This window comes from Macaca mulatta, chromosome 10 (genome assembly GCF_049350105.2).
Source record: "Macaca mulatta isolate MMU2019108-1 chromosome 10, T2T-MMU8v2.0, whole genome shotgun sequence".
Taxonomy (NCBI): Eukaryota; Metazoa; Chordata; class Mammalia; order Primates; family Cercopithecidae; genus Macaca; species Macaca mulatta.
Window position 1 is genome coordinate 88,413,998 of NC_133415.1, and position 16,722 is coordinate 88,430,719.

The 16,722-nt window shown below is 53.5% G+C and overlaps 1 protein-coding gene across 5 annotated transcripts in view; it reads right to left on the reverse strand.

The window, feature by feature from the left end:
* Positions 1-12,851, reverse strand: part of FER1L4 (fer-1 like family member 4) — a 53,933-nt gene extending 41,082 nt beyond the window's left edge. For 4 of the 5 annotated variants that reach the window (XM_077951641.1, XM_077951640.1, XM_077951639.1 and 1 more), the window contains exons 1-21: positions 12,715-12,851; positions 12,376-12,431; positions 11,597-11,685; positions 11,401-11,500; positions 9,809-9,900; positions 9,582-9,623; positions 9,075-9,245; positions 8,554-8,614; positions 8,305-8,436; positions 7,965-8,027; positions 7,800-7,884; positions 7,381-7,540; positions 7,081-7,264; positions 6,807-6,993; positions 5,831-6,192; positions 5,380-5,488; positions 4,984-5,155; positions 4,778-4,898; positions 4,226-4,326; positions 553-640; positions 363-479 (exon numbers count right to left, since the gene is read on the reverse strand). In XM_077951641.1, the coding sequence (XP_077807767.1) occupies positions 363-479; positions 553-640; positions 4,226-4,326; positions 4,778-4,898; positions 4,984-5,155; positions 5,380-5,488; positions 5,831-6,192; positions 6,807-6,993; positions 7,081-7,264; positions 7,381-7,540; positions 7,800-7,884; positions 7,965-8,027; positions 8,305-8,436; positions 8,554-8,614; positions 9,075-9,245; positions 9,582-9,623; positions 9,809-9,900; positions 11,401-11,500; positions 11,597-11,685; positions 12,376-12,431; positions 12,715-12,793 (2,571 nt within the window). In that variant the 5' untranslated portion in view covers positions 12,794-12,851. The remainder of the gene's footprint in view (positions 1-362; positions 480-552; positions 641-4,225; positions 4,327-4,777; positions 4,899-4,983; positions 5,156-5,379; positions 5,489-5,830; positions 6,193-6,806; positions 6,994-7,080; positions 7,265-7,380; positions 7,541-7,799; positions 7,885-7,964; positions 8,028-8,304; positions 8,437-8,553; positions 8,615-9,074; positions 9,246-9,581; positions 9,624-9,808; positions 9,901-11,400; positions 11,501-11,596; positions 11,686-12,375; positions 12,432-12,714) is intronic. The other variant, XM_077951638.1, reaches the window with a different exon arrangement.
* Positions 12,852-16,722: the final 3,871 nt, after the last annotated feature.

The window sequence follows — 16,722 nt, forward strand, 5'->3', positions numbered from 1 at the left end:
GACCAGTCACTTTCCATTTCTAACCCTCAGTGTCTGCTCCTGTCAACTCCCTTCACCCTTCACACATGTCATATTTAGTGCTTCAGACAAGGGAGGTCATGCTCAAGGCAGCCTACTCTCAAATCTTCATCTAAAGAGATCCTGAATGTTCCCTGGGTCTCTGCTGGATCCTAGAACTCTCGTCCTCACCCTTAGCTACTGCAAATGGATCTTGGTCCTATGCCCACAGCAATGAGTCCCAGCCCTGGCATCATTCCAAAGGAAAAATGTTATGTCACACTGGCCCAAGGCCTCTGCAATGGTCCATAAAACTCAGTGAAAAGTGTGTACACAGTAGGAAAGTGGGGTGGGCAAGGCATTACCTCCTCAGCCAGAAAGTGCAGTTTGGCCAGGAGCTTCTTGGCCAATGCCACCTTCTTTTGCACGTTGCCCCGACTCAGGCCGCGTAGAAGTCGCAGTCCTTGTTTAGCCAAAAGGTTCTGGGAGGGCAAAAAGACAGCATGAGTGGAAGGCCCCAGCTAGGCGCCCCTGAGTCCCTTCCCAAGGCCGTACCAGGCTGTGCACCAGGAGTTTCCCTCGGCATCGATCCAGGGCATTGGGCCGGGTCATCGTCCTGCGCTCGGCACCGCGGCAAAACTGTCTGCAGTGAGCAGGGATGTGCACAGCAGACAGGAGTCAAAGGAGAGGACGCTGACCTCCCACCCCCAGCCTCCCTCATAGTCCTCTCAGTCTTGTGCTCTGAAGAGGCACCCTTTCTCCTGCAAAGATGGCCTATCTCTATTTGGACCACTCCCAAATTCATCAAGGCCGGCCTCGCTCTTGAGCTCCAGAGCTCGCTAATATTTAACCATCTACTATCCTGGCTACCCCAGGTGTGGCCCATGGACCAACAGCATTGGTAACACCTGCAGGCTATTTAAAACTGCAGGACCGGCCGGGCGCGGTGGCTCAAGCCTGTAATCCCAGCACTTTGGGAGGCCGAGACGGGCGGATCACGAGGTCAGGAGATCGAGACCATCCTGGTTAACACGGTGAAACCCCGTCTCTACTAAAAAATACAAAAAACTAGCCGGCCGAGGTGGCGGACGCCTGTAGTCCCAGCTACTCGGGAGGCGGAGGCAGGAGAATGGCGTGAACCCGGGAGGCGGAGCTTGCAGTGAGCTGAGATCCGGCCACTGCACTCCAGCCTGGGTGACAGCGCGAGACTCCGTCTCAAAAAAAAAAAAAAAAAAAAAAAAAAAACTGCAGGACCTCAGCCCCACCCCAGGCCCTGCTGAAAAATCAAAAGCTGCATTTATGCCCTAGGAGATTCCTAAACACACTGAAGCTTACAATGTGATGACGACAGTATGGTTTAGTCTCCACCAGGCTGGCTAACGTATAGCTTGAACATTATATTCCCAAGCCAAATGCATAATTTCCAATAACTCCCCCCCACCGCAGCAAAAAACAAACAAAAAACAAAACAGAAAACCCTGTTTCACCTCAGAACTTTCAAGTCATCCTTCACTGCTCTTTCTCTCACATTCCACATCAATTCATCAGCAAATTCTTTATGCTCTACCTTCAAAAAATATCCAGAATCTGGCCACGTGTGGTGTCTCAGGCCTGTAATCCCAGCACTTAGGGAGGCCGAGACAGGTGGTGAATCACTTGAGGTCAGGAGTTCGAGACCAGCCTGACCAATATGGTGAAACAACTGTGTCTACTGACACTGAAAGGTTGAGCATGGTGAGCACAGTAAAGTAACCACCTACAGCCTCCTACCTCACTGCCTTTCCTGATCAGGGTCCTTGGCTGAGTCCCTGCTTCCTCCCTACCTCTAAATGCTGGAGCGCTCCAGGTTCTCAGATTTCTTTTTTCTATGCTCCCTTAATGCTGTTATCCAGCTCCATCTACATAATGACAGCTCCCAAATTGACATTTTCAGTTTAGAATTCTCCCCAGAACTCAACTCATATAGCTAACTGCCTACCACACATGTCCACTTACAATTCAATAAGAATCTCACAGTTAACACGTCTCAAACTGAGCTCCTACTATCTGCCTTCCCTCAGATCCCACCTCATCCCTGCTTCCATCAGACCTTCTCCTTTTGTTTTCCATTGAAAACATATTTTTTTTCTTTTATCCAAAAAAAGATTTTGGCTTGCATAACTATGTGGTTGGTGCAGCCTTAGCCTCCTGGACTCAAACCATCCTCACATCTCAGCCCCCTGAGTAGCTGGGACTACAGGTGTGCACCACCACACCCAGCTAACTTTTGTATTTTTCACAGAGACAACATCTACTCATATTGTTCGGGTTGGTCTCAAACTCCTGGGCTCAATTCATCCTCCCATCTTGGCCTTCCAAAGTGCTGGAATTCCAGGTGTGAGCCATCACGCCCAGCCCACAAGCCAAAATCTTAGCAAGTCCTGAAGTAAAACCCCCAATTGCAAATTTTCTCTTGAATCCATTCACAGCACTCCATCTCCACTGCAACCATCCCCTAGATCAGTTCATCATCACCTGTCACCTGGATTATAACAGCCCCTTTAGTAATCTCTCTGCTTCCTCCCCTACTGATCCCTTTTAAGGATCTATGTGTTAGAGTGTATCTTTTTCCTTTTCAAAACATTCACTGCCCCCTCATCTCATTCAGAGAAGCAGCCAAAGTCATTAAAATGGCTTGTGAGGCTCCCACAGGATCTGTCCCTCCCCACCATCATCCTCCTTCCCCCAGCCTCCTCCAGCCTCTTCTACTATGTCACACTGCCGCAGTCACACTCGTTCTGTGCTCCTCTTCAAACACTCCAGGCATGCTGTCCCCTCCACCTGGAACACCATTACAGGCACGGCTTGCTCCTCCGTCTTCATGTCACCTTCACAGTGGCCTCCCCTCCACACCCTTTCTGAAATTGCAATACCTTTCTAATGCTTCCTTGCTTTGTGTTCTTCCTTAACACTTATCCTTCTTAGTATTTTTCTATCTGTTTACATGCTTATTTTACATGTCTCCACCCATCCCCAACCTCTACACCCAAACATAAGCTTCAGGGTGTTTTCTTTTTAGAGTCAGGGTCCCATTCTGTCACCCAGGCTAGAGTGCAGTGGCGTAATCATGGTTCACTGCAGCCTTGAACTCCTGGGCTGGGCTCAAGATCTTCCCACTTCAGCCTCCCCCAAGTAGCTGGGACTACAGCAGTGAGCCATTGTGCCTTGCCAACTTCAGGGATTTTTGTGGGCAGGAATGCTTTTTCACTGACATTCCTATGCCTAAAACAGTGTCTGGCATAATACGTGCCATAAATAGTTATCAAATAAAGTACCCTTTTGAGAAGAGGATCTGAAAATCACTTAAGTACCTGGAGCAGGTTATGGAATTCTGGGCAGTAGTGAAGGTCAAAGATGGAAGTAACTAGAATATGGTTTTTTGGGTTTTTTGTTTGTTTGTTTTGAGACAGAGTCTTGCTCTGTCGCCTAGGCTGGAGTGCAGTGGCACGATCTTAGCTCACTGCAACCTCCACCTCCCGGATTCAAGTGATTCTCCTGCCTCAGCCTCTCAAGTAGCTGAGAGGAACCCACCATTATGCCCGGCTAATTTTGGTATTTTTCTCGTAGAGATGGGGTTTCACCATGTTGGCCAGGCTGGTCTTGAACTCCTGACCTCAAATGATCTGCCCACCTCAACCTCCAAAAGTGCTGGGATTATGGATGTGAGCCACCACACCCAGACAAACATGTTTATGTGGTTACAGCAATGACCTGGTAACTAGGGACCAATCAATGACGACGGGGAGAAAATTGACAATTACAGAGCTAATTCCTCCAGTGATGAAATTCAGATCACAGCTGCGGTCACTGGCGCAGGCAAAGAGGAGAACAGATGGATGCAGAAGCCAGCAAGGAGGTCGACTGGGTGTGGGAAGGTGATTAGCAGGAACAAGTATGGAAGAAAGGAGGCGAGGAGATTTGAAAAGAGACACGGGATAAGCCTCTAGAAGTGTGGGAAAGGGAACTCATGGAGATTGAAAACAGCTGAGGTGCCAGAGGATCGGGGGAAGCCTAACCCCCAATAATCTCATCAGCTCCCTGGATAGGAATAATTGTCTTCTCATTCTTCTGTAAGGTGCAGAGCAAATGCAGCTGCAAGCCACCCTTGGGTCCAGACAGTCACCAAGAGTCTCCCTTGCCCTGGAGTTGGCCCAAGTACAGGCAGCAATAGGGGTGGCTCTCAGCTTACCTGCTCCCAGCCACCAGCTCTTCCAGTGCCTGCTTGAGCTGTGCACAGGCGCCAGGCCCCGGCCTGCGCTGCAGTCTCTCAACCTCCTGCAGCCCCTGGTCCTGCGCAACATGCAAGAGGGTCAGAGTCTTGAGAGTCCCTGACTCCGACCTCTTGTAGACCACACCCAACCCGAGGCCCCACCCACTCATGACCACACCTCTTGGCCTGCCCTTCTTTGGCTCCATCAGATTGATGGCTCCATCTTTCTAGCCCCCTACTGGCTCCGCCAAATGTGGGACCCCACCGGCAGTATCTCTCTCCATCTCCTTCATCCAGCCCCTTCCTGGGTCCAGCAATTCTGAATTTCTGTCCTCCCACAACTCCTGGCATCCTCAGTTTGCCCAGAAGCTGTGCTTTTTGGCCCTTGCCGCCCCTGGCCTTGCACCAGCAAGGTGCTGGCTCTCTAGTGCCTGCCCATTAGCCCCACTGCAGAGCTCCCTTCAAAGGCTGCGGTGTCCCAGCCATCCCTATGGCCTGGTCTCTCCCTGTGGGCACCGGCCTTGCCCTTACCAGCCTCTCGGCCACTTTGTGCACGCAGTTGCTGCTCTGCAGGCGCCAGGTGTGGTCCTCCCAGCGACTCCACACATGCACGCATGGCTTGCGGTGACGGAGGGGCAAGCAGAAGTATGGCCTGGCAGGTGGAGAGGAGGCTTCGCGGGCATTCTGGGCTCCTGGGGACCTCCCAAACCCCCCTTCCAGCCACTGGGAGCACTCACCCGCTGCCGTCCATGGGCTCAGGCCATTGAGCAGGGGTCCCCAGTTCCTCCTCCTCTTTCTCCTCCTCTGGCCTGGCTCCCAGCAGAGGCTGAGCCTCTGCTGACGCACCCTCAGTTCCCTCCCCGGCCCTGGACCCTCCGCCCAATTGCTCCTCCAGGCGGCCTGCGCGACCTGCCCAGAGCAGCAAGGGTCAGTGCGCGCCAGGCTGACGGCTGGAACCCACCCCCCCCACCCCCCCCACCCCCCCACCCCCCTGCTCAACCACCTCTGCCTCAATAGAAGTCAGAACCCGCCCCTTACTGAAAGGCAACAGCCCCTTTCAGGGTCCTAAGGTCTGAAATGAGAGTGTCCACCCTCAAACCCATGGCACTCAGGGGTTCGGCTAGGCCACACACCAATGGAGATCTCGAAGCTGATGGGCTGGGAGGCCACGGCAGGGTCGATCATGGTGGCCTCGAAGAGCACACCGAAAAGCAGGAAATCTTCACAGGGTGCCAGGACATTCTGCGGGAGGCCGTCAGGCTGGAGTCAGCGCCCACCCTCCCAGGGAGTAGACTGGACTATGCTTGGCCGCAATGCCCACAGAAAGAAGTGTGACCAAGGCTTGGAAGTCACTGCAAGTATCCTACTCCCTCTCTGTCCTCGCCGACCCAGCATTGGCCCTGGGTATGCGTCCTCTTTCCCCCAACATGTGCGCATATAACCAGAGCCCATGTGGGCACACACCTCACTCTTCGCCCAGGCACCCAGATTGAGACCCCTGTCGTGATGTTTAACGCCTGAGAGTGGATTCCACCTTCCAAAGCTGAGGTGACCCCGCCCCCTTTGCTACCCCCCAGCCCCCACCTCTGGCAGCGGCAGTAGCTCCTCCACCTCCACCTCCACGGCACTGGGAATCTCAGGCACCTCGGCACCGGGGCTGGCGTCCACGTGCTGCGGAACCCCCTTTGGGGTCTGATCCCGCCTGGCTTTCTTTTTCTTCTTTCGGGTGAGCCGGGACAACCTGGACCCCTGCTGGGCCTGGGGAGGCTCAGGTTCAGCTCTCCCTTCCAACACCTGCATGGACACAGCCAGCAGAAGGCGGCCGCGGAACCAAATGCCTTGGCCAACGCCTTCGTTGAGACCTTGAAGACCATCCCGGAGCCCCGCGCCGGGGGGCGAGCCATAGAGGGGCACCCAGGCCGGGCCGAAAGTAGGGTTAAACCCCGCTGTGGGGAACAAAAGCAGCGTGTTGGAGGGGAGCGCGGGGAGGGCGAGTGCTGGTAAGTCTGTGCACCTCACCCTGATCTCCTCCAAATAAATATTAGGGGGTGAGGACAGGGGAGGGGGGCTAAGCCGCTCTGAAAGGGAAGAAGTTGGCCAGCAGCTGCGGATGCGCCGCTGTGGAACACGACCTGGGGCGCCTCCAAACCAGCTCAGCGCTCCAAGGAGCTGGAAACCGCAGGAGCCGGGGCTGGGGGGACGCAGCCTGAACCCTGGGGGCGAGGTCGGGATTGGGGCGGAGCTACGGGCGATCCGCCAGGCCTGGGGGTCGGGGAAAGGAGTGGACCAGCAGTGTCAGTGCGTGCACAGCTGTAGAAGAGTGGGACTGGGCTGGCTAGTTACTGGACAGGCGGCTGTGGTCAGAATTTTGCCAACAGAGCCAAACCTATGGTGGGGTTCACAGTCTGGGGGCGGCTTGAAGCCGTTTGTTTTGCGGGCGGACCAGCCTTCCTAGGCGCAGCGGGGTCGCGAGGATTGGGCTTGCTGTTGGGAATGGGCCCTACGGCGCGATGGGACCGAGGCGAGTGAGGCCGGGTTTGCGGCGGCCAGAAGCACTCACCTGCTCGGCCCGGATGGGAGATCCGCCTCAGGTCCAGCACGTGCGTAGCGAGGGCCGCGTCGACCAGGGGCGCGTCGTCCCGCAGCTGCAGGCGGAGGCTGCGCGTCAGCGGCGGGAAGAGCTCCACGAAGCTCAGCTGCTCGTTCCACTCAGGCGCCGCCGCCTGGGCGCGCACCGACGTCTCGCCCTGAAGGTGGCGTTAAAGACGGGCGGAGGGAGGTCAGCGCGCAGTCGGGGCGGGAGCCGCGGCGCTGTGGGCCCCGGAGGGACTTACCTCCTGCCCCAGGAAAGACACCCGCACATAGGGCTCCACCAGGACGCGCTGGTCGTGCAGGGCGCGGGCCAGGCTGCCCAGCAGCCCCTGGCGCAGCGCGGAAAGCCCCTCGGCGCGGTACAGGCGCACGCGGAGCCGCGCCCACGGCCTCTCGGCTGGCACTCCGCGCGGCAGGAGCAGGTTCCTGGGGGAGGGGGCACCGAGCAGTGGGGAGAAACTGGGATCTCGGCCCCTCCCCTTATCCGCGCCCCACGGCCACCCCCGGATCCATGTCCCCCTCCCCACCTCACCCCGGCTCACTTCTCAATGTCCGAACAGTGCTCTGGGGCCGGGGGTAGCATTGGAGGGGGCAGGTCCCCGCGCGCCCTCACGGACAAGGTGACCTTAACGAAGCCCTTGGTCCCGGCGCGGGTGTCCCGGGGATCATGCAACGGAGCCCATCTTTGGTAGAATTGGCCATCTAAGGGAGAAGGGGCGAGCCAGGGGTAAGGGGCGACCGGCGGGACGCACAGGGTGGCCGTGAGGCTGTCATCGGAGTGACGGACAATGGCCGGAGCTCCTCTGGCTCAGCAGGGAGGAGCGGAAGTGCCAAGAGTTCAGCCTCCGCCAGAGATGGCCCTCTCCGAAGTGAGTGTATAGGGGTCCATGCGGAGCCACCGCGGGGTCAATCTCTGGGGTCCTTGTCCGTGCAGAGTCTCAATAAGGGGACGATTCCATACCTGGCTGGTCCAAGACGATGCCCAGGTCCATCCTGAAGGTGCCTATCCGGGTGGCCATAAACGGGAGGGTCTGCGAATGGAAAGCCTGGGGGGAAGGTGGGGTTAGTCCTGAGCTTTCCCATCCCCCCTTCTCTGAAGGACACTGGTCACCCCTACCCCGCTCACCGTGATCTCCAGCAGCAAGTCTTGGAGGCGAAGCCGTGTGTCATGAAATTCGAACAAGAAGTACTGAATTGAAGTGGGGATGAGAGGTTAAATGTGAAGGTCAGATGTGAGGTTAGATGTGAACCGGCAGCTTACCCAGGTCTCTTGCTCAGAAGACCCTCCTTCCCCCACCCCCAACCCTCTCACTGCAACCTTTTCCTAGATCCGCACCCCTCTAACGCCCACCCATAGGCCGAGCATCTGGCTCCATTTCCAACTAGGCCGCGCCCCCTCCGGGAATAGTTCTCACATGGACCCCTCCCATTCTCTCAGGCTCGCCCTCTTCTGTGGTGGCGCCCACCTCATTGTAGAAGGGGCAATTGGTCCCACGCTGTGTGGCGGTCACGCGGCGCTGCCCCCCCACTTGCACAGCCACATAGGGGTTAATGTTGACTCCGACCAGTTTCTGGGCCTCTAGCACGGTGACTCCCACCTGAGAGGTACAGAAGGATGAGGAAAGGAAGCCAGACCTGTCTGGGTGGAGGGAAAGAACCTGTGTCCCAGAAGAGGTAGTATTCCCAAGGGTTAGGCCCTGGAAAAAGAGCAGTACCTGGAAGTCTTGAGCTCTGGACACCTGGAAGGGATCCCCATGGGCCAGGACCCTGGCGCGGCTGGGGAGAAGCTTAAGGTTAGCTCTCACTTGGTCCCTCCCCTGCGCGCCCACGCACACACTTGCTTGGTGCTGGGAATGATGTTTTCTCTCCCTCTGAAGTTTTGGATTCCAAGTCCTTCAGGTCATGTCTTGCTGCCTCCATCTCAACCCTACACCCAGAATTTGACTCATTCCTGGAGCCCTGAAACCATTCATTTGTGCAACAGAGGTTTATTGAGTACCTACTATGTGCTAACACTGTCCCAAGCACTGGGATGCTGTAGTGAAGAAACAAACCTTGCCCTCATCAAGCTTTCATCCCCTGCATGTATGTGATCCACTGTAACTGTGTGTATGAACATGGCAGTGTCTGTCTATGAGCAAGTGACCAGAGAATCCACCCTTCCCACACACCCTGGGACTGTGTGTTTGTGAGGGTGGATGGGTGTGGGAGCAGGTGTGCCATGGGTACAAGTTACCTCTTGAGGGGGCTGAACACAACACCAGAAAGTTCGACGTCAGGCTCATCATCCAGGTCCTGCTCCAGCTCAAGCTCCAGCTCATTCTCCTCATCGTTCTGCTGGCCTAGGCTTCGAGCTAGCCTGCGGCCTAGAGCCACTGCCCGCCGCTCCAGCTGGGCCTCCCCAGGCCTGATAGGAAAGGCCCTCAAGGGATATGCCTGGAACCCATCACCCATCTCCGAGCAATCCCTTGACTTTCAGAGCTTTGGACCGACCCCTGACCCTTGAACTGATCCCACTGATCCTAGGACCAGTTCTTGACCTTGTGGCTGACTTCACTGATCCCAGGACAGACTCTTAACCCTGGGGACCTTTCTAATTCCAGACTGACCTCTGATTATAGGACTGACCTCTGACCCTGGAACTGATTCAGTTCTGACCCAAGACCCTGGGGCTGCCTCCATATCACTGGCTCCTAACTCCAAGACTGACCTCGGTGACTCCAGGTCATCCCCACATACTTACTCCAGTTCCTGGAAGCCCACATTGGGGATAATTAACTCCAAGCTGGGGGAAGAGAAATGAAAGGACTAAGAGGAACATGCCTGACTACAGAGCAACACCTGGTCAGCACACGTCCAAGGGCCACTGAATTGGCAGATCCAGAGTGGAACTAGGCACTACTTCTCCCTTTCCAGGGTCTGCCTGGGCTGAGACCACCAGGTCTTGCTTCAGTTGCTGGGGGGTATTACCTGTCCTGGATGGGTGCCCCAAAGTCCTCTTCTGACCAGGCTCCAGTAGCACCCTCTGGGGGCTGGTACTTCAGGTCAAGCTCCACCTGGATCTAAAACCAGATACAGTATCCCCTAGGGCCCTCCTCCAACTGCCCTGGGTCTAAGACAGGCCCAAGGACAATGCCAATGCCTTTTACTCCAGGTGGCAGAGATCCTTCTGACCAGCATCTGTGGTGCCTTGTGGTTCCTCTCTGATCATTAATAATGTAGACTACTTATAACCTACTAAGAACTAAGTAGGCAAGTTTCCTCTTTTTTTTTAAATTTTCTTTCTTCTGTTTTTTTGCTTGTTTGTTTGTTTCATTTTTAGTATTGATGAGGTCTTATTATGTTGCCCAGGTTGGTCTTGAGCTCCTGAGCTCAAATGATCCTTCTGCTTTAGCTTCCCAAAGTGCTGGGATTACAGGAATGAGCCACTGTGCCCAGCTGCAAGTTACCTCTTGAGGCTCAACAGGATTCCAAAACTCTCTCATTTTTGTTGGAAATCCCTTATGGTGACCTTCACTACTCTGCCTGGTCTGGCCCCACCATCCTTTCCAGCTCCTTCTCACTCCAGGCACCCCAGCTGTGCTCCTTCAAGGCGCTGGGCTTTCGCATATGCCTTTTCCTCTGCCTGGGACATTCTGTCCTCCCAGTTAACATCTATTATCCTTCAAGTCTAAGTTCAGGTACTGTTTCCTCAGGGAACCTTCTCTGGCCCCCAAGTAGATCATACTCCTCTGTTGTACCCTCTCCCAGCCCCTACCAGCTTGCTTCTAACACCTGCTAGTTCCAGTTTCACATTTACTTGTGTGAATATTTGTTTAATGTTTGCCTCCCTTCCAAGGGTGTGAATCTTTATCTGGTTTTGCTCACCACGGAATCCTCATTGCTCAGCTCAGCATTTGGCTTATCATAAGAGCCCAACAAATGATGACGGACTAAACAAAACACTCAACATTATATAAATGAGAAACAGCTTCCAGGCCAGGCGCGGTGGCTCATGCCTGTAATCCCAGCACTTTGGGAGGCCAAGGAGGGTGGATCACAAGGTCAGGAGTTCGAGACCAACCTGGTCAAGATGGTGAAACCCATTCTCTACTAAAAATTTAAAAATTAGCTGGGCGTGGTGGTGGGCGCGTGTAGTCCCAGCCACTTTGGAGGCTGAGGCAGGAGAATCGCTTAAACATGGGAGGTGGAGGTTGCAGTGAGCCGAGATTGCACCGCTGCATTCCAGTCTGGGTGACAGAGCGAGATTCCGTCTCAAAACAAAAAAAAAAGAAAACAGTTTCCAAATGCTAAAGAACTTGTTCAAGTTCCCAGACGGGAAATTGCAGATCTGAGATTGGAAGCTAAGTCCATGTCTACTAGGCTATGAGCCCCTCCATGAAACACCAGGAAAATCCAGCCAGGTTCATCTTTGTCTCCCACAAGAATTAATTGCCGAAAGGAATCCTGGCTGGAGGCCTTGTTACCACTCCTCTCTGGGTCTTAGGTTTTCCTCTATGAGAAATGGAACCCTTTATCTAGAGGTACTTGAGGGTGGCAGCCTGGGGGCCGGAGGGGCTCACCGGGGACACTCGAAGATTCTCATCCACTAGGGCTTCCTGTAGCACCAAATGCCCAGTATTCTGTAGCTGCTGCAGGGAGATCACCAGGGTCCCTAGAGGCCTAGGGGAGTGGCATAGAACAAAAGAGTGACCCAAGGGAATGGCTCTAAGTCACCCCCAGCCCAACCTGCATCCCTGTCTCCCCAGGCTGACTCACCTAGGGCTGAATACACGGCTGCAGTTGACCACCTGCACAGACAGACACTCCCCAGCCAGTGGAGCCCCATAGTGGGGCCATCGGAACAGCTGGGGACAGGAGGAAGCTTGTGACACCCATGCTGTGCTGACCCCATACTCCAATCCAAAGCCTATTCTTGGCTGAGTGTGGTGGCTCACGCCTGTAATCCCAGCACCTTGGGAGGCCAAGACAGGCAGATCACTTGAGATCAGGAGTTCAAGACCAGCCTGGCCAACATGGTGAAACCCCGTCTCTACTAAAAATACAAAAATTAGCCAGGCGTGGTGGTACAAGTCTGTAATCCCAGTTACTCAGGAGGCTGAGGCAGGAGACTCGCTTCAACTTGGGAGATGAAGGTTCCAGTGCTCTGAGATTGTGCCATTGCACGACAGAGTGAGGCCCTGTCTCAAAAAACAAACAAACAAACAAAAAACACCAAAAAAACCTATTCCTAACCCTCAGACAGGAGCCAATCCTCCAGACTTAGAGCTAACTTTAGGACTAATATCCCCAAACCTGGAAGGGATCCCTGCACATGGGTTTGAATCTGAGTGAGGGCTGATCTGGGGCTAACTAGTGAACAAGAATGAATTCCCTCAGTCTTGCAACTAATTTGTTCCAATCTGGGTCTGACCTCTCAGGCCTCAGACTGACCCCATCTCCCAAGACTATACTTCCCCAAACCCAGGAATGAGCCCCTGAACCCCAGGTTGGACTTGGATGGGATGGGAGACAGATCAGGAACCAACTGTACTGACCTCACCAATATCTGCTTCTTGACCACAGCGAATTTTTCTTGTTTTCTGGGTAAAACCTGCTCAGAACTGAAACTAGTCATTTATTAGTCCCTCCCCCCCCACACACACAAAAATAATTTGTATTCCCCACCCTTGGCCCAGTGTCAAGTCACTCCCGGATTCACCCTTAAAGAAAGGTAGACAATAGGAAGGAAAGAGGTGGCAGGTTGGAGATACCAGGGTGGGTAGAGAAAAGATACAGACTGTAGAGATGGGATGGCATTTGGTCAAGGGCCCAGGGAATGGAGGATCCATAGCCCCCGGTTTCAAATATCCTTAGAGCGCCCCTGCAAGCCTCACCTCGAAAGGTGAGCTTCACTTGTCGGTCATGGGTGCCGGACAGCCCTGTTAGTCGTTGCACGCATACCGTCAGAGCCATGGTCCCAGTGGCACTGGCACTTCCACTGCCCGTCTGCCCTTCTGCCCACCAGCCCGCCCACCTGAATCACCTCTGACTCACTGGAGTCACCCAGCAGGTTTAGCAATCCCTGCCCTTTAGTCAAACACACAGGGAGCAGGCCTGGGGGTCATGGGTGGAGAGGGAGGAGAGGAGCGAGAGATAGGGGTAAGGTCCTGGAGGTCAGTTCAGCCCTCCTTGCCTCCACCAGCTGCAAGCTGGCAGGACTGCCTCAGCCTCCATCCTGCATCCTCGGGGAGTGAGAGCTGTGATAGGGTGGGAGGGAGGCAAGGGGAGTGAACAGGACCCCAGTCTGTTCCCTGCCAGCCAATGAGGCCTCAATTGTTTTTTTTGTTTTGTTTTGTTTTGTTTGTTTGTTTTGAGATGGGGTCTTGCTCTATCATCCAGGCTGGAGTGCAATGGCGCCATCTCAGCTCACTGCGACCTCTGACTCCTGGGTTCAAGCAATTCTCCTGTCTCAGACTCCGGGGTAGCTGGAATTACAGGTGTCCACCACCACAGCCGGCTAATTTTTTGTATTTTTAGTACAGACAGGGTTTTACCATGTTGGCCAGGCTGGTCTCGAACTCCTGACCTCAGGTAATCTGCCCGTCTCAGCCCCTCAAAGTGCTGGGATTACCGGCATGAGCCACCATGCCCGGCCTCTCCTCTTTTCTTTCTCTCTCTCTCTCTTTTTTACTTTCTTCTTCCTTTTTTCTTTCTTTCTTTCTTTCTTTTTTTTTTTTTGAGACAGAGTCTTGCTCTGTCGCCCAGGCTGGGGTGCAGTGGCCGGATCTCAGCTCACTGCAAGCTCCGCCTCCCAGGTTTAGACCATTCTCCTGCCTCAGCCTCCCGAGTAGCTGGGACTACAGGCGCTCGCCACCTCGCCCGGCTAGTTTTTTGTATTTTTTTAGTAGAGACGGGGTTTCACCGTGTTAGCCAGGATGGTCTCGATCTCCTGACCTCGTGATCCGCCCGTCTCGGCCTCCCAAAGTGCTGGGCTTACAGGCTTGAGCCACCGCGCCCGGCCTTTTTTTTTTTTTTTTATCCTGAGATGAAGTCTCACTCTGTCGCCCAGGCTGGAGTGCAGTGACGTGATCTTGGTTCACTGCAACCTCTGCCTCCCAGATTCAAGCAATAGTCCTGCCTCAGCCTCCCACGTAGCTGAGATTACAGGTGCCCGCTACCATGCCCAGCTAATTTTTTTTCAGACGGAGTCTCGCTCTGTTGCCTAGACTAGAGTGCAGTGGTGTGATCTCGGCTCACTGCCACCTCTGCATCCCGGGTTCAAGCGATTCTCCTGCCTCAGCCTCCCAAGTAGGTGGGACTACAGGCACATGCCACCACACCTGGCTAATTTTTTTATTTTTTTAGTAGAGACGGGGTTTCACCATATTGGCCAGACTGGTCTCAAACTCCTGACTTTGTGATCCACCTGCCTCGGCCTCCCAAAGTACTGGGATTACAGGCATGAGTCACTGCACCCGGGCTAATTTTTGTATTTTTAAGTAGAGACGGGGTGTCACCATGTTGGCCTGGCTGTTCTCGAATTCCTGACCTTCAGTGATCCGCCCGTCTCAGCCTCCCAAAGTGCTGGGATTACAGGAGTGAGCCACCGCGCCCAGCCCCTTCCTTTCTTTTTCCTTTTTTAAGGCAGGGTCTCTCACTCAGTTACCCAGACTGAAGTGCAGTGGTGCAATCAAGGCTCACTGCAGCCTCAATCTCCCAGGCTCAGCCTCCCAAGTAGCTGGAACTACAGGCATGTGCCACCATGCTTGGCTAATTTTTGTATTTTTTGTAGTGATGGGGTTTTGCCATGTTGCTCAAACTGGTCTCAAATTCCTGGCCTCAAGTGATCCTCCCATCTCGGACTCCCAAAATGCTGGGATTACAGACGTGAGCCACCACACCTGGCCTCATGTTGTTTCTTGTTCATCTTCCTGTTCTCAGTGCCCAGATCAGGGTTTGGCACATGGTAGGCCCTTAAAACACTGAACAAATGGATGAATTAATAAATTAATCCCTTAGCCCTCAGAAGTAGTGCTGTAGGCATTCAACACATTTATTGAATTAAAAAGTGATTAAATGTGTGTTCCTAGCTTGCAACAAAATAGTCATTCAGCTGGAAGCCAGGTGTCCTTAACTTGGGGTCCTAGGATCCTAGTGGGACCATAGAATGGCTCCATGGAGGCTGCAAATCTTTGAAATTTTCTGCAAAATATTGGGCATGTGTACACTTTTGTGGACAAAGAGCTCATCGCTTAGGTTAATAACCCTAAAACAGATATACAATACTTTTGCTGAGTGAAGTCATGAATGTATCTTGAAATCTGAACCCATAATATGTGAAAGTATGTACTCACAGGAGTTCACAGCCAGGCCTTTTAATTCTATATATATATATATAAAATATATAAATTTATATATATATATATGCATATATATAAATTTTTTTTTTCAGACAGGGTCTTGCTCTGTCACCCAGGCTGGAGTGCAGTGGCACAATTACAGCTCACTACAGCCTCAACTTCCCAGGCTTAAGTGATATTCCTGACTCAGCCTCCCTAGTAGCTGGGTCTACAGGCTCATGCAATCACACCACCTGGTTTTTTTAAGAGGTGGGGTCTCACTGTGTTGCCCAGGCTGGTCTCCTGGGCTCTAGCAATCCTCCTTCCTTGGCCTCCCCAAGTGCTGGGATTACAGACATGATCTACCATGTCCTGCACCTTCTATTTGCAGGACTTGTGCTATGGCACCCTGCAGGGTGTGCAGCCAGAGAGAGGAGAATCACATGTGTCTGTCTTCCAGTAACTTCATGACTCCAATAGCTAACACAGCCTAGAAAGACTGGAATTACCCGCAGAGCAGAAAAGGGTCAGGGCCCAGGAACTCAGAGGAGGGAGACCAGAGGTGCTTCCCTAAAAAAGGAATGTTTAAAATGGGTTTAGGGGCCGGGCGCGGTGGCTCAAGCCTGTAATCCCAGCACTTTGGGAGGCCGAGATGGGCGGATCACGAGGTCAGGAGATCGAGACCATCCTGGCTAACACGGTGAAACCCCGTCTCTACTAAAAAATACAAAAAACTAGCCGGGCGAGGTGGCGAGCGCCTGTAGTCCCAGCTACTCGGGAGGCTGAGGCAGGAGAATGGCGTAAACCCGGGAGGCGGAGCTTGCAGTGAGCCGAGATGGCGCCACTGCACTCCAGCCTGGGTGACAGAGCCAGACTCCATCTCAAAAAAAAATAAAAATAAAAATAAAAATAAAATGGGTTTAGGCTCCTGGAAAGCGGAGCTTGCAGTGAGCCAAGATCGCGCCACTGCACTCCAACCTGGGCGACAGAGCGAGACACTGTCTCAAAAAAAAAAAAATTGGTTTAGGCTCAGCACGGTGGCTCATGCCTGTTGGGAGCTCAAGACAGGAGGATTTCTTGAGCCCAGGAGGTCAAGGCTGCAGTAAACTGTAATCATGCCACTCCACTCCAGCCTAGGCTATTAACAGAGCAAAACACTGTCTCAATTTAAAAAAAAAATTTAAAAGGAAAGAAAGTGGCCGGGCATGGTGGCTCACTGCTGTAATCCCTGCACTTTGGGAGGCCAAGGCAGGTGGATCACGAGGCCAAGACTTCAAGACACCCTGGCCAACATGGTGAAACCCCGTCTGTGCTAAAAATACAAAAATTAGCCAGGTATGATGGCGTGCACTTGTAATCTCAACTACTCAGGAGGCTGAGGTAGGAGAATCACTTGAACCCGGGAGGCGGCGGTTGCAGTGAGCCAAGATTGGGCCATTGTACTCCAGCCTGGGCCAACAGAGTGAGACTCCACCCCAAAAGAAAATAAAATTTGCTTAGAGCAGTAGTCCCCAATCTTTTTTGGCACCAGTGACCACGGACCGGTTTCATGGAAGGCAATTT